This window comes from Sabethes cyaneus, chromosome 1 (genome assembly GCF_943734655.1).
Source record: "Sabethes cyaneus chromosome 1, idSabCyanKW18_F2, whole genome shotgun sequence".
Taxonomy (NCBI): domain Eukaryota; kingdom Metazoa; phylum Arthropoda; class Insecta; order Diptera; family Culicidae; genus Sabethes; species Sabethes cyaneus.
The window spans coordinates 21704309-21720693 of NC_071353.1; the positions used below are offsets into that span (position 1 = coordinate 21704309).

General features: G+C 41.6%; 2 protein-coding genes across 3 annotated transcripts in view; one reads left to right on the top strand and one right to left on the bottom strand.

Moving 5' to 3' along the window:
• Nucleotides 1-13018, top strand: part of LOC128733083 (unc-112-related protein) — a 39428-nt gene extending 26410 nt beyond the window's left edge. The window contains exons 2-6 of the mRNA XM_053826686.1: nucleotides 3535-3683; nucleotides 10190-10582; nucleotides 10641-11218; nucleotides 11283-11973; nucleotides 12038-13018. Coding sequence (XP_053682661.1) covers nucleotides 3535-3683; nucleotides 10190-10582; nucleotides 10641-11218; nucleotides 11283-11973; nucleotides 12038-12238 — 2012 coding nt within the window. The 3' untranslated portion in view covers nucleotides 12239-13018. The remainder of the gene's footprint in view (nucleotides 1-3534; nucleotides 3684-10189; nucleotides 10583-10640; nucleotides 11219-11282; nucleotides 11974-12037) is intronic.
• A 29-nt stretch (nucleotides 13019-13047) lies between these two features.
• Nucleotides 13048-14744, bottom strand: LOC128733084 (protein lin-52 homolog). Of its 2 annotated transcripts, none has more exons than XM_053826688.1 (4): nucleotides 14604-14744; nucleotides 14468-14542; nucleotides 13328-13414; nucleotides 13048-13252 (listed from the first exon to the last, which is right to left on the bottom strand). In XM_053826688.1, exons 1-4 carry the CDS (start codon nucleotides 14647-14649, stop codon nucleotides 13107-13109), a joined length of 354 nt encoding a protein of 117 aa, XP_053682663.1. In that variant the 5' UTR covers nucleotides 14650-14744; the 3' UTR covers nucleotides 13048-13106. The 2 variants fall into 2 exon arrangements, with proteins under 2 accessions (XP_053682663.1, XP_053682662.1); XM_053826687.1 differs by having other exon boundaries at nucleotides 13328-13417.
• Between the last annotated feature and the right edge of the window lie 1641 nt (nucleotides 14745-16385).

Consider the following 16385-nt stretch of genomic DNA (forward strand, 5'->3'; position numbering starts at 1 on the left):
ACGCGATTTTGAATTACGCGGAACGTATCCTTCGCGTAAAAAGCGACTTGAGTGTATAAGAAATGACTTAATCTGCTACCTTAGCACCAAATCATTACCCAAAAAAGACAAATTTTTCAAAAATATCCAAATCTTTTTTTTTTCAAGTAAAACTTGAACAAAATTAATTTCTACGTATAATTCTGAACAAATTTTCACGTACAAACTTATTTCATAAACCCAGCCGTTCTCAAGTTATTGCAAATTTAAAATTGACCCACAAGATGCAAAAGGTAAAACTGAAAAAAGAGGAAAAACGGGAAATAAAAAGGAAAACCGGAGAGGAAAACTTAAAAAAGGAACCAAAACAGAATAAACGTGACAGAAAAAAAGAAAAGATTTGTTGTCAAAAAGAGAAAAAAACAAAACTGACGAAGACGAAAAACAAGAAGGAAAGGAGAAAATGAATAAAAATTGGCAGCAAAAAAAAGAAAAATGTGACAGAAGGAACGGGAAACGGCACATTAAAAAGGCGAGAAAAATAGGTGGTCAAAGAAGAAAACGGGAGAGAAAAAGAGGAAAAAAAGGCAAAAAATGAGAATACTAGACAGAAAACCATGAAGAACGAAGAAGTAAAGAAAAAAAATAAAAGCCATATAGAAAACGAAGAAAACGGGATAGAAAATCAGGCTGGATAGAAAAGGATAGAAAAGAAAAAAATCGGAAGCAGGAAAATGCAGAAATGAAACGAAAAAAAAACGGTTTTGGTTCAATCGAAAAAAGGTCGAAACGGGACTGAAAACGAGACAGGAAAAGAAGAAAAACGGGTCTGAAAACGATGAATGCAGAGAAACGGAACAGAGGAAAATCAGAACTCAGGAAAAGGCTTAAAATCGGGATAGGAAAAGAAGAAAAAAAAAAACAGTTAAAAAGGAGGGAGAAAAAACAGCGAAAGCCAGAAAAGCAAGGAAATATGGCCCTGAAAACAAGATGAAGAGCTAGAGCAAAAAAAGAAAATCGATGGGGGAAACGAGTAAAGCGAGAAAAACTTCAAAAGAGATATAAAAAGAGACAAAAACCGAGAAAATTAGAACGGAAAAGAAGAAAAGAAAAACAGACATAAGTAACAGGTAAAATTGAAAAGGAAAACCGAAGAAAAAATGAAAAACGGAGCTAAAACAGAATAAACGCGACAGAAAAGATGGAAAAACTGGGCATCAAAAAGACGAAACAGACGAAGACGAAACACGAGAAGGAAAAGATACAAGAGTTAGAATAAGAAGAAACATAGAAACAAAAAAAAATAGAAGAGAAAAGACGGAAAAAGAAGAAAAAACGATTAAAAACGTGAAGAAAAACAGGACTAAAAATATGAAAAAATGAGACAGGAAAAAGGAGAAAAACGAAACAATGAAACAGAACCTAGTGATGAAAGAGAAAACCAAGAGAAAAAAGGAAAAAGGAGGATAACGAGCGCAAAACCCAGAAACCGCTGCTGAATAGGAAAAAACGGAACAAAGAGGAAACGGAGCCAAGGAGAAACAGAACGTGTGAGAATATAAGACGAAAAATGTCAATTCAAGTAAAGCTTTGTGCTTAATTTCGTGGCCATGTCCGGTTTGAAGTAAAATTTTAAGTCCAAATAGTTAAAAACTCACTATCTTCACTACACACTGCATTGAGTTTATGGAGAATTTGCTTGCGATCGGTTGTGATCGGATAATCAGTCATTTGGCATGAAATTGCTTAATCTAATCTCCCAATTCAATGTTTATTTGCTTCGTGGTGGGTGCTTCAACAGGGTGTGCAGGAATTAGGTACACGTCTGCTGTCCGCAGTGAAACAATATGCCTTGCCCAGCGGTGGTATTTCTTCGAATAAACTTGCTCAATTCATCCATCGCATCGTTTAGCAGCACAATGTCCACACGGCACGCGTCTTTCGTACCAAATTCTAGCGCATCGGTACACAGAAAACCGACCGATATGAAAGTAGAAAGTGTACACATAAACGCCGGAGTGAATGTTTACAGTCACGAACGTGCTGCTGTCTGCGAAATGGAAGAGTTTCAACACGGTTTGCGCGGCAGTAACTCCATTCATGCTTGGTTCTCCGCTGAGTTCTCACATACCGATGACATCGGCCTTGCCAGCAAAAGAATTTTCACTCACAGACTGACAGCTTTTTACGATACATTGTTTATAATGTTGCTCACTTTCAGACCCTATCTTACACAGGCGTAGGTGATGGAATGAGTATACGCCCAAACCCCTTTCAGAAGACGCCTCTGTTCATCTCTTATTCATTCCTGGCGAGTATTCACTTTCTCACAGCGTTTCGCTATGTGAATCGCATCGTTTTGTTTGCAACTTGATGGGTTTAGATCATCGTTTTCACAGACATACCGTAATATCCGCACTGCTTCCCCGATCCCGATCCATCGTCGGAGCCTGCCTGTACTTGAGGGTCCATATAACGTCATCATCAATTCATGCCTGTCCTGCACCATTGCATTGCTGAACGTTACGCCGTTCCTCTTCTATTCCGTGAGCGTCGATCGACTACGACGACTATACGGATGGATGAAAACGAGTTTCGCCGTCGAAGTCGAAACAGACGATTCGTGACCTTGATACAGTTACTAATAAAACTGCACCCACCATCATCGAACCAAACTGTGATGCGTTCTGTTAGTCAGTTGATTAACGGCGCCGGATCACGCTCTTCGGCGCTATCAACCCGCTCATTCTAATAAAAACCAACGAGTTCTGGGCATTCTATCTAATGTAGTAAGCACAAATTAAAATCACGAATAGCTTAATCTGACGACTCGTCAGTGACAAGAGTCTAATGATCCAATGCTAAACCTTTCCGATGGTGGTGGTGGTCAAGAGATTTATCGCTGGCTTCAATTAAACTAGCCGATATAAATGGCTTTATGACACCATCGCATCGGTACACAAAGCCGCACTTAAAAGGTCACACGTTAGGCGCCAGAATGACGCCGCCCGCTAGCGCACGTCTGGCTGTGCCAGCGACGATGGCACTTCTGATTGGAGGAGGTACGTATGTACCCTCTCTCAAGACTGTTATGCTGAGCCGCATTGAACAGCGCAGCGCAGACCTTTTTTCTTGTACATACTATCTTAGTGCAACATTGAAAAATCGTGATGTTTCTATTTCAAAACAACCACAAATGACGGTGTGAATGTGGCACGCAAAGCAGCGACGTACAAAAGTTGCTGCCTAGCGGGTTCGTTCAACCGGAAGTCGTTTGCACATTCAAAATAATCGATAATCTGCGAATGGAATCTTTTGTTAAACCTGATACCGAGTGTTTTCGCAAAAAACCGAGCAGGTGGTAACAAATAATGGCTCAAATGACGTCATCGAGTTAGTTCAAATAAAGTTGGTGCTCTATGGTTCTTCGTCAATTTGAATTACCAAGGAATCACTTAGCAGGAACCGGATTTCCTTTCCTTTTTTACACAACGAACAGGTGCACCACGCTGCTGCTCATGGTAATAATCATCTTATTTTATCTTTCCCTTACAGAAAACCCGAAAGATTGGTCCGACCACGCACTCTGGTGGCCGGCGAGGAACATGTGGCTGACCAGAACGAAATCCACACTCGATCAGGTGGGACTGCACGCGGACGCCCTGCTGCATTTCACGCCCATGCACAAAACACTCCGAGTACAGGTAAGCACAATGTCACCTCTCCTAGTAAGTCTAGTTTATTATTAAGTTTCGAAATTACAAAACGGTTGTAGATACAGTGGGCAAATGGCAATACTTTGATTTTTGTTTGCCATAAGATGTCCTTAGAAAGCCTGACATATCTGAGCCGATTTTTTGGTAATACGGTAGGGTATTTATATTTCAAAAAATAAAATGAGGTTCAGCAGAAATGCTTTAGTATAACATTACGTTGTCAAATTTTGCTTCAATGGGTAAAATTTCAAGGAGAATCAATGATCGAATCTTTTATCTAAAAGCACTATACTAAATTGATATAATTTAGCTTTAGATCGATCGGACCCTATTTCATGTCGGTAGACCGGCACATTATTGCACGAAGTTTCAAGTGCCTATTTCATGACATTACTGTTGCTCTACTGCCGCAGATTAACGCAATTCCAAGCAAAATGCCAATCAACATTTACGCTTTTAATGTCTTTGAGATAACGATCAATCACGTTAAAATTTCAGCTTTTTTCGGTATTAGCACTGACGACATTCCGTCATGCGTTCTCAAAAAATATGCCATTAAATTTAGTCGTCCATTGTCTTCTGTTCGTCGCGCAAACAATGTTTATTCTCTGTGTAACTGAGAAAACGACACTCGATTCCATTTCCATAAGACCACCTTCAATATGTTCAATAACTGGCATAAATATTAGGAAAAGAGTATCATTTTTTAAACAATGTTGTGTGATTGGAACTTAAAATAGTTGTGAGTTTATTTTGTGAATTACTAAATTGTGAATTTAGAGAAAACTGATTCAAATTACACTTGTTTTGTCATGCTAACTATGTACTAACCCCCAAAGTTTTATTTGTTTCGATTGAATCAAGAAGACTGGCAACTCTACCAAAAGCCGAGAGACAGTTACAACAATGCTATCTGCCGAGTGAAGCTTGAACTAACGTAGTGTGTGTATATTAGGAATGCACGCGTACCGGTACTAACCCCGTAACTGTCCTGTACTTCGGCTCCGGCTGCGAAGTCTGTCGGTTAGAAGGGTTAAGTTCTCAACAGGACGTTTATACCCATGGCAATGCATTGGCATGCGCACGCTGTCCGTCTCTAATTTCCGCACACTTTCCAGGTCTTGCTTCACTTGGTCTAACCATCGAGAACGCTGTGCACCTCTGCGTCTGGTACCAACCGGATTCGGGGCGAACACCATTTTTGCGGGGCTGTTGCCCTGCATTCTCACAACACGACCCGCCCATTGTATCCTTGTATCAATTTTCTAGATATTGGGTTGGCCGAAGAACTGCATCAGCTCGTTGTTGATTCTTCTCCTCCATACAGCGTTCTCACATGCGCCGCCTAAGATGGTTTTAAGCACACGACGTTCAAAAACGGCAAGTAATTTCAAGTCTCCATCGAGCATTGTCCACGTTTCGTACTCGTAGAGGACTACTGGTCTTATCTGCATTTTTTACATGATACATTTGATACGGGGGTGAAGCTTACCAGACCTTAGGGTCTTGTGGAGTCCGTAGTATCGACATCCGGCAAGAACGTTTGCGTATTTCTCTACTGCAGTTGTTATCCGAGGTATACAAAATCGTCCACCACCTCGAGCTCGTACCCGTCGACTACCACACTATTGTCTATGCGAGCTCGATCGAGCTCGGTTCCTCCTGCTAACAGGCACTTGGTTTTAGATGCACTCACCACTAGTCCAACATTCATCGCATCATGATCCAATTTAGTATACTGCTCAGCAACCGCCTGGAACGTCCTTCTAACAATATCCACGTCGTCAGCGAAACTGATAAATTGGCTAAATTTGTTGAAAATCCTGCCCCGCATATTAAAACCCGCACATTTCATAACACCTTTTAGCGTAATATTGAACAAAAGCGGGAAATACTATCGGCTTGTCTTCACGGTCGATAGTATCGTAAAGGATATCCCACATCAAATTGCATCATGGAAGAAACGCTGTAGAAAATTAACTGATTGACCTATCCTTTTCAAAACTTTCAGACCATAAAATATAATCCATTAGTAAGCTTTTGTCATATTTATTTCATTCAACTTCAATACCATAACCGTATGCTCGAACCTTATGGTAAACTCCACTCAAAAAGTTTTGTACAACATCTGGTTGCAGATTCTTCTGTACGGAAACCCACTTTTTCTTCATGTCTTCCTCATATTTGACCTCCTTGGGATGTTTCCGTATTGCTCGGATCCCAGTATTTTGCGATGGGCCTTAGTGTCGGTGCGTTGGAGATTTCATGTCCATGGGTACGAAAGAGTCCCCGTTGGCGTCCTACCACTCCAATACATCCTTTGAATATTGGCACGAAGGTAGATCCGGCCAGAAGATCGTAGGGTCCTCGTGTTGCTTCGACAGAAAAAGCAGGCGCTTCTGCAGACACTGCTTAAGGTAGACCTGGCCGTTTACAGTCCCAGTAGTCACGAACGGCGCACTTCGTTTGCCACATGGTGTATTTTTTGGCCAAATCATGTATTTCTTGGCAAACTATGAAAGTTTCTGCATCCTTACTTCCTCCGGAACATCAAACTTGTGCTGGATAGTGAAGTACACTAGCCCCGGAAGCTGCCAGAAGCCCACCTTGATGTAAGTCTCATCATCCATGATGAGAGAGTTGAGGATTTTCCAGATGCTTGCGCAAAATAAATTTCTTCCGTGATGCAATTTGATGTGAGCCGCCCTTTAAGCGTAGAAACTTTTGGAAGATCTGTCGCAACACAAAGAATTGGACTGCACACAAAACCGGTTTGATAACTTACTGATTTGAGAAAGCCTACTGATTTGAGACCTTATAGGCGGCGTTGAGAATGGAAATCGTTTGATAGTTCTCGGTGGCTGTTCTGTTTCCCAAATCCTGACTATCCAGTGCAGACAGGTAGTCAACCTATCCTGGTCCATCTTGATAAGCTCCGCTGCGAGACCATCTTTGTCATCTGCCTTGTTGTTCTTCAGTTACTTGATGGCTTCGAACGCTTCACCTGTTGTGGGAGTTGGCACATCACCATCATCCGTCGTGCTGATGTAGTCATTACCCCTATTCGGTCTTGGTCTTGGCATTCCGTATCCGCGCTATTAAGGTGCTCATTGTAGTTCTGCTTCCACTTTTCGATCACCTCACATTCATCCGACAAGATCCCTCCGGCTTTATCCCGACATGTTTCGGCTCGTGGCACAAAGCCTATACGGGATACGTTCCGTTGTGTATAGAAAACTGTCCCGGAAAAACTGTGTTTGCAGTCTTTTGACGGGTCGCCTGCTGCAACATCGACGCCCCCGACGTACTCTTCTCGCCTAACATCCTCTGGCATTCCTCGTCGAACCAGTTGTTACTTCGGCTCCTTTCAGTGAATCCAATGGCACCTTCCGTTGCGCGCTGTTGATGGCTGCTTTAATGTTATCCCAGCAGTCGTCTCAAGCACATGTTGTCCATTGTGAGTGAGCTCACGTGATCCGTTCAGTTCAGAGTTCTATAGGTACCAAACGCCAGTTTCGAGCAAGCAGAAGAGCCCCCTCATATATCTATCTTAGTATACCAGTTGCTCTGCCCTATCCTATTCCTATTGGACGTTTGGAGATGCGAACGATCCCATTTGGGAGCACAACGGGTCTTGCTGCTGTGCTTATATTTTGATTCATTATTTTTTTAAATTAGGCGTGGTAACAACTCGCGACTCCTCACACGACATGCTACCTAAAATTGCCGCCATTATGGAACTGGTTTATTCAATTTAACTTTATAAAATTCAAGTATTTTTTGCCTGAAAATTTAATTTAACTACAATTCAAGCCGAGTATTTCGGTATTTATTTTCCAAACCTGCAACCGAATATTTGAAAAACAGATTGTAACATCCAAAGATTACAAGTCGAGAAGGGCTTCTTTTAGCTCTCCCTTACCGGGCAGCGCAGACTCAAGGCATTGCGCGTACTCAGTAGCTACTTCAGGTAACATGTACCGAATGGAAAGACTCTGGCGCCACCAAAAGGTAACGGTCAGAATCGATGGTTGCGCCTCTATAGGGTCTAACGTTAATGATATTCGCGAAGTGCCTTTCATCAATCAAAACGTAGCCGATTTGCAAGTCCGCATGTTGTGGTGATCTCCAGTTGTACCGATAATGAGAGGCTGCTGTGTCGAACAGGCAGGCACTTCGTTTGACCATATTTCTGGAGGCGGCGAACTCAATGAGTCGATAGTCGTTTTCGTTCGTAAACAGGTGAACGCTGAACTTGCCAATAACCGGTCTGAATTCCTCCTCCTAACCAGCCGGAGCGTTAAAGTTCCGATGGCGATTCTGACGTCATGTCTTGGGCAGTTGTCGTCTGCACGCTCAAGCTGTACATAAAAAACGCCCTCTTCTAACATATCTCCTGTGGTGCTACAATGCCAAACCTGTGGACCCTCAGTAAGTCGGAAAGAATGCGATTACTTCCTGAAAAAAATTGACTTTCAGTAGTAATCGTTAGTCCTTTTTCGTTGCCTTGGTCTATGCCGATTGTTTCGGTTCGTATTCACATTATATGCTTCCTGAACTGGTACTTTTTACGGATTGCTTGTAAGGTCCGCACCAATCACCTGGGTCGCCGGAGGACCAGCGTGACAGTACTGTTTAGCGTCCCACACTGACACGAGGACAATGATACCTCCTTCTCTGTCACATGGCACATTCCATTGCTTCAAACCATTTAACGTTAGGAACGAGTCAATATTCTCACCAGTCATTATGAATAACCGATTCAGACACTGCCTTGAAGTCTATGATGCATCTGCAAGCTTAATTCTAAAAATTAATCGAGGATCGTAAGGGAACGTATCGTAACGCACAGTCACTTCACAACTCTTTTTTTTTGTTAGATTATAGTCACTTTAACCAGCTTGGGTCATTCGTGACTTCTGCGGGGTTGGGATTTGAATCGTGAATGCTAACCACTACGCCGCGACTGACCCATTTCACAACTCTTATCACAGGCGTTACTTTTCGGACAAACCCTATAGTTTATTTCCTATATAAGCCACAAGACTTATGACTAATGTGCATTAATACGTAAAGGTTTTCCCCATTTTTGATACCTCCTCACTCCATATAAGATTTTGCAAGATTTTGGCCAAATCCATTATTAGCCTCAAAGTTCCATGAGATGAAGCACAATTTGAAGTGGATGCTAGTTTCTAAGTTTATATTTTAAGTATAATCTGGACTTTAGGGTACTTAGGCATGCACACTGGGTCACCTTCTTCCAATGGGAATGAGATGCTGCAGTTACTGCTGGTCGATTGTTCTTTTCCGCAGTGTTTTTTTTTTTTGATGACACGGAGTGCAAATTTTCCGGAAAATACGCACAAATAAGAAGTGTTTGTCCGACTTTAACGAATCGATCTTAAATATCAACAATCAAAACTAGCAGACCGAGAGAATCATTTTGTTTATTCTACCCTAACTCATAATTTTGTTTTTATTTCCTAAAAGACACGCGCAAAATAAATTACATAACTTATTTTTTTATTGCCATATTCTGACACTCGGATCACGTTACCCGTTAGGCAAATTTCGGCCACGGGTATGTTTCGACAGCACCAGTGACACGGACGAGTGTGGGTCGACAGAACCGGGCACCCATAGGTTAAAAATTAACGTTTTAGATTTGCGTTGGCGCAAGCGCGTAAATACCATTGCTTCGCGATACTTTTATGAATGAAACATAGTCACCGTATGGTACTGCCCATGGATGCATAGTCGACGTAACGACCAGCACCATGATTGTTGAGAAAACGCATTTTTATCGTGAAAAACGTTTAAAGCCATATAATCTTTGCTAAAAACTTTTTCAATCGAACAATCTGTCAATTTAGTAGAGTTTATTATTCAAAACAGGACTGATGGGGTTTTATGATTCATTTATCATTTATTGTGTTTAAAAAAATGCGAACGCCAGTTTATGCGAATAAACAGACTGTTTTTTTGAACGATTATTCACATAACTTGGCGTAAAGCTACAAAAACAAATAGGTTGCTATGCTGATTGATTATGCAGGGAATTACGTCAACCATTAGCATTACGTGAAACCAATAGCAGAGTAGCTCAATTTTCCTAAATTTCTCGAATATTTTCGAACAAACATATGTTGTTTGAGTATTGGGCATATGAACAACATAGTTAAGAGTGCGTAGGACCGAAAAAGTACATTTTGGTCATTTTGGTTTTTACGTCAACTATGCATCCATGGGCAGGGTAGCAACTTGTTATTGTGCTCCTCTAGTGGGTACTAGATACTGCCGATGGTTTTTTTCTGAATGAATTCAACCGACCGAACGGATATCGACGATGCGTGGGCGGTGAGCCGTTTTGCAACAGGTCGATATTAGGGGGGAAACGACAATCAACCTTTCGGTTCTGAATTAATTAAACGGCCGCGTGTAGGCCGCGTACTGCTGCAACTCGAAGTAACGTGTGTTTTATTTACCCACAGATGCCAGATTTGCGATACCTAGACTGTCGAGTTGATTTCTCCATCAAGACGTTCGGTGCAGTGGTGGCATTATGCAAAGATCTCGGCATTCGGCATCCGGAGGAGCTGTCGCTGTGTAAACCGTTGGAACCGGCTCATTTGAAGAAAAATTACGCCGAATGGCCAAAGAAGAAAATTCCGATCGAGCAGAATGGCAACGGACGTGAGTTTGTTCACCCGGCCCCTGATACGAACACGTTTATACCGGCCACTGCGGCCAACTTTCACGGCAGCAATGGAAGCCTAGATGGCCCAACAAACGGTGGTCCGTTTTCCTGCGCACCGGTGCAGCATCCACACTACACATCGAACAGACCCACGCTGCAAAGCACTCCGATCAGTTCTCCCACGGGGGTAAGTTTCTATTGCGTGTTTTTGCAGTAGCATCATTTCAAATTTTCTCTTTCTGCAGACTCTGAGGCACAATTACACTAACGGACACACTTCATTCAATGAATCATCCTCCAGTTTGGGTGACGCGATCGATAATCTAGCCTACAGTCCATGTGCGCCTAGCCCGGAAGCACGATCGCGATTGGTGAAGCCAAAAACACTAATCGAGCGGGCCCGCATGAACGTTGGTTGGCTAGACTCGTCGCTCTCAATCATGGAGCAGGGAATTCGCGAGTTTGACACACTTTGCCTGCGCTTCAAGTATTACATCTTCTTCGATCTGAACCCCAAGTATGACCAGGTGCGCATTAACCAGCTGTACGAGCAAGCCAAGTGGCAGTTGCTGAACGAGGAAATTGAGTGTACCGAAGAGGAGATGCTGATGTTCGGGGCGCTGCAATTTCAGGTGAATCTGCAGAATGAGGTGCCCCAGCCGGACTCGGGTATCGACACATCCAGCCTGGACAACGGAGCGGACGACGACGTGGATGCCGCCTTGCGCGAGCTGCAGATAACGCTGGAAGGACCAAACAACGGACATAATGCGGGCGATATCACACACATACCGGAGCTGACGGATTATTTGCGGTTTTTCAAGTGAGTATTTAAACTTTAAAATTAATAGTGCGCATGTTAACCGATTCGTGCTATACCGTTTCAGGCCAAAAAAATTCACACTGAAAGGATACAAACGTTACTGGTTTACCTACAAGGATTTGCATTTACATCTCTATAAGAGCCGGGACGATGCCCGTTCTAACAATTCACCGCAGGTCACAATCAATCTTCGCGGATGTGAGGTGACACCGGAAGTAAACTTATCGCAAAACAAATTTAATATCAAACTGGAAGTGCCACTCGAGCAGAATACGAATAGTGAAATGTGGATCCGCTGCGATAGCGAAGACCAGTACGCAAAATGGATGGCCGCCTGCCGGTTGGCGTCGAAGGGACGCTCTCTGGCGGATAGTTCGTACGACAGCGAGGTATCGAGCATCAAGTCGTTCCTGAGTATGCAGAAACCAGCCCAGGTGACGGCGGTTGCGATCAATCCAAACAACATCGAACCGAACGAATACCTTTCGCCACGGTATGTCAAGAAGTTGAAAAACAAATCCGTCATACGAATGCTTGAGGCACACGCCAACGTTAAAGATCTCGGGCTGGTCGATGCCAAGCTGAATTATATTAGGGCCTGGCAAAGCTTACCGGACTTTGGGGTTACGCTGTTCGTAATCAAATTTGACGGACACAAGAAAGAGGAGCTGCTCGGTGTGGCTAGCAATCGCATCATGAAGATGGACATCAATACCGGCGATCATCTGAAGACCTGGCGCTACAATACAATGAAGGTTGTTATTTCTTTTGTGGCTTATACAAAACCGGTAGCTAAACTTTGATTTAACATTTTTCTAGGCATGGAACGTGAACTGGGAAATCAAATGCATGATGATTCAACTCCAGGGCGAGAGTGTCATATTTTCTTCGCTGTCCGCCGACTGCAAGGTTATACACGAGTTCATCGGCGGCTACATCTTCATGTCAATGCGATCGAAAGAAACGAATCAAACGCTTAACGAAGAACTGTTCCACAAGCTGACGGGGGGTTGGAATTGAAACCGTCGACGTGGGAGGGGTTGAATGAAAATGTTATATTTGTTTTTTTATTGCCACAGTGACTTAATTCCTATTCGGGCTGGAAATGGTACACTGTGTTGTGTGTAAATAGTAAATTTATAAAATTTCACAGCTAAATTTTGCTGCGTAACGTAAACAGTAAACAAAGTAGCAATACAATCTTTATGAAAAACAAACGGAATAGTTTATAACAATAGATCAAAATAGGTGTGCTGCTAATAGTTTATTGCTGTCACCTATTTATTTTTCGTCAAGACAATCGACAATTCTGGATGGAAACAAAACGCACATGTTAACACATGCAATAACATTTGTTCTAACGCTTCGAAACGCCAATCAAAATGCCAAAAGTGTCTTCTGTAGCTTTCTTGCGATGAAGAAAGGTAGCAGTTTAGGTGTCTTGCAGTTAAATGTTTTTATTCTCTTTACTATGATATCAAGAGTAATTGATAGTTGGTTACATATTAGAAAACTGCCGCACAGCAGTTTTTAAGCACAACGCGGAAAAGTCTCCTACTTATTCGTGGCTAGAGACATTGGTAAATTGAGTTTAAATTAAGTTTTGAAGAGGAGAGATGATGTTTTAACAAACGAACTGTTCACATCCGATTATACCCCGATGAGAAGATTTTTTGGGCTACCCAAAGCAAATATATCCTAACACAACTCCTAGAGAACTTAACAGCTACATGTAACAAACTGTGTATAATATACGTTGATTTAAATTATACTAAACTGTCCTTTCAATAAAATTTCTTTCAAAACAAAAGCTGTTCCTCGTTCGGTCTTTCATTTATTTGAAGTGCTTACGTTCCTAGTTTTAAGCTTAAACCCATTTTTGTCGGTGCTATGTTTTCTTCCGATTGCCTGAGAAGATATTTAAATACTTTCCACGTGTCATCTCCTTTGCCTCCTGAACACCTAGCTGGTAGGCCTGATCGTACAGTTTCTTTACCTCCGCTATGATACCGTTCGATGATAAGGCACCCAGTTCTTTGAAGTGCAGTTATTGCTCAGTTAGTAATGGAACGGGCTTGAACGATAATAAAAAAAGAAAAAAATACTTACGATACATCGAGTTGATATCATCCTGTGTTAAGCCTTTGGTCCACGCCGGCGGTGAGAAGTTAAGGTTTGGTGTGCTGAATCGATCCACTGCTGAAACAGAGGAAAAAACAAAACATTTAAAATGTAATTATCTACAACTGTAGTTGCTAATATGGCTTATGGCAGCCGAATGGTTAATAAAGTTTCAATGTGTCCACAAAATACTTGATGGCTAAATAAAACGAAGTGAGTAGATATTTCTGCATAATGTAGTTTCCAGGAATTTCGTTTTCTAGCAGCCTATCGTAACTCACCGGAACCAACCGTTTCTGGTTTGATCATCTCGTTCGCTTTCCGCTTCGACATTTTGTTTCAATTTTATTCAATTTGTTTGTTTCAATTCAATGCCAGTTACCAACGGTAACGTTACATGGTTGTTTTTCGGCATAACCGCATGGCATGCTATGCTAGATTGTTGAAGGTGAGGTATAATATCGTATGACATTTTAGCATTAAACATGTCAGAAGACCTTAGGCTTTTTTTTTGATTACCTACCTAAAAGGTTTTGCCTCACCAAATTATAAAAGCATCGACCACATATATTTCAGTTGGAATCTGCTAACATGGCCGAAATTGTTGAACTCCTATTTATAAAATGTATTTTTGCAAAACCGGAGAATGCATTCTTTTGATTTGTGCTCGTACTGGTGCTAGAGCTCAGGTAGCGGCTTTTATGGCTCGAGCAGCACGTTCCTCAAAATGGTGCTGAGGCTAGAGTTAGACATTTCAATTGGCTTACGCTCAGAAACCAACACTTTTCAATTGAAGGTAAGCTTGTACCATTGAAGCCAACAGTTAACACTGCAGGTAAGTTTTTTTTCTATGGGGTTTCAACATTTCAACCCCTTTAGCAAGCGAATTCTGTTGGCCGCTTCGAAAGCAGTTCCAGTTTTAAGTAAGCCTTGTTCAACGGTACCCAATACCGGAATAATCGTTCCATTTGTTTGTGAAGACATCAGTCTACGCAAACTAACAGTTAAAATACTCCCGGAGAGTTATAAAGTTAATTATTTCTAGTTGATTGAACTCGTTGAAACATCAACAAACAAAACTATAGAATTGCAGCGGAAAAACAATGAACTTCCGTATCAACTATGTACCTTTCTGTGGCCACATATGAGGCGAATCACGGTCCAACTTCTCCAAACTCATAAGATTCGATTCATCTTCCAATTCTAAAAACAAAAATACAGATATTTGCACTGATCTGGTCTGGTTTTATGTTGTATTATTTACCTTCTTTTATTTTCACTGGTGTACTTCTTCCATTCGAATCCGTCATAATTGTAGTAAAATATTAAATTCGGTTTTCCAATGGGGTAAATCAGTAAATCACATGAAAACTTTTGACACAATTGAAAACCAACTTTTTAATGCAAATCCGTTTAAAAATAAGTCAAACAAACAGTGATACAAGTAATCTACCTTGTAATGTAAGCAATTAAACTTGAGTGTTGAGAATGTGAACCTATATGTAAACAATAATATAAATCACGTATTCAGCAGCGCACATCATCAAGCGAGCAAGAAAAGAAAGAAAACTCGCAGTCAGCGACATTCTTTATGTAGATAGCGCAACCGGTGAGCGATAGTGAAACTAATTTGCTTCGATGATGCGGACAAAAGACGACTAACATTTCAATTGGACCCATCAAGTAGAGGTAGGCAAAACGGCTCTTTTGTGTAAGCGGCTCTGAACCGCGGCTCACGGTTCACGGTTCGTTTGTCCGCCTAGTTGACGGTTCAGTAAATTATACGATTCATGAGAAAAGCTTCGTGCCGCGCCTTCGGGTACGTTTGGAGAACCGTGGTTGTTTTGCAAGAACCGTTTCTTCTGAACGCTCTGTTCTGTGAATCGGTTCAATTGAACGGTTCGTGAGCTATTCGTCCATCCCTACATTCAACCTATTTTGGACCACCTCAGCAGCTGTACATAATTTGGACACTTGCATTTGATTTTGCTGTAAGTGTCCAAATTATGTACAGCTGCTGAGGGGGTTTAAAATACGTTGGTTTCCCTAACTAATGGTAAATTTGCATATGAGAATCCATATGATTATTCTGTGTTTAACAGATATTTGAAAGAAATCGCCTGTACAGAATCTGTATGCATAGAATACAGATGTTTGCCAATTACACAGATTTTTGGACTTTTACACGAGAGCAAAAGAAACGCAAATAGTCAGCAAAATGACTCTCCGTCTCTTTCACTCTCATTGTTTTCCAATGCAAGATTTTTGCACAGATACTTTTCCTCGCTGCACAGATGGCCAGATTTTTCCAACAAAAAACACAGAATTATATGTGGCATCCCTGCATAGAAACTATACGAACAGTTTTCTCAGTCTAGGCCGAAGTGCATGTAAACAACCCAAGTGAGGGTTCTCTGGGACCTGGGTTCTCTTGGATCTTCTAGAATTCTAATTTGTTTACAAGAGGAGAGGATCCACGAATGATCATAGTTTTTGTGCTGTAAACCATATAATGGACCCTTTCCTACTAAAAGAGTAGAAAGCATAGTTTCACTAAAAAATTGTGAGCATTAGTCAAAGCTTAGCAATCGCTTGCGAAAGATAGAAAAGCTTAAGAAATGTAATTATTGAGAAGGGCCATTTATTTTTGAAGTATAGGTATATTATCCACACGTACTGCAATATTAAATCGTGTTGATAGAACTCGATTTAATATTGGTTCGAATAAAAGGTATACTACATTGGGAGCTGTAAATTGTGGCGAAACGGTTAACTGGAAGCGAAACCAATCCATCAACTGAAAGAAATTTGCAACCCTACGCGGGTCATCCATCCGTTTAGCTCCTTCCGATTATGCTTTGTTTGCACATCTTAGCCGCGCAATTGCTGAGCAGAGCAGCGTACAGGACAATTGCGGGGCTAGTGTTACGATCCTATTTACTCTAACAGCCTATCGCATAGCTGAGATTCGGACCTACGATTACTGGATTGTTAGTTCAGTGTCGTATGTAGGCCATCTGGAAGGCCATAAGCAAGTTCATACAAA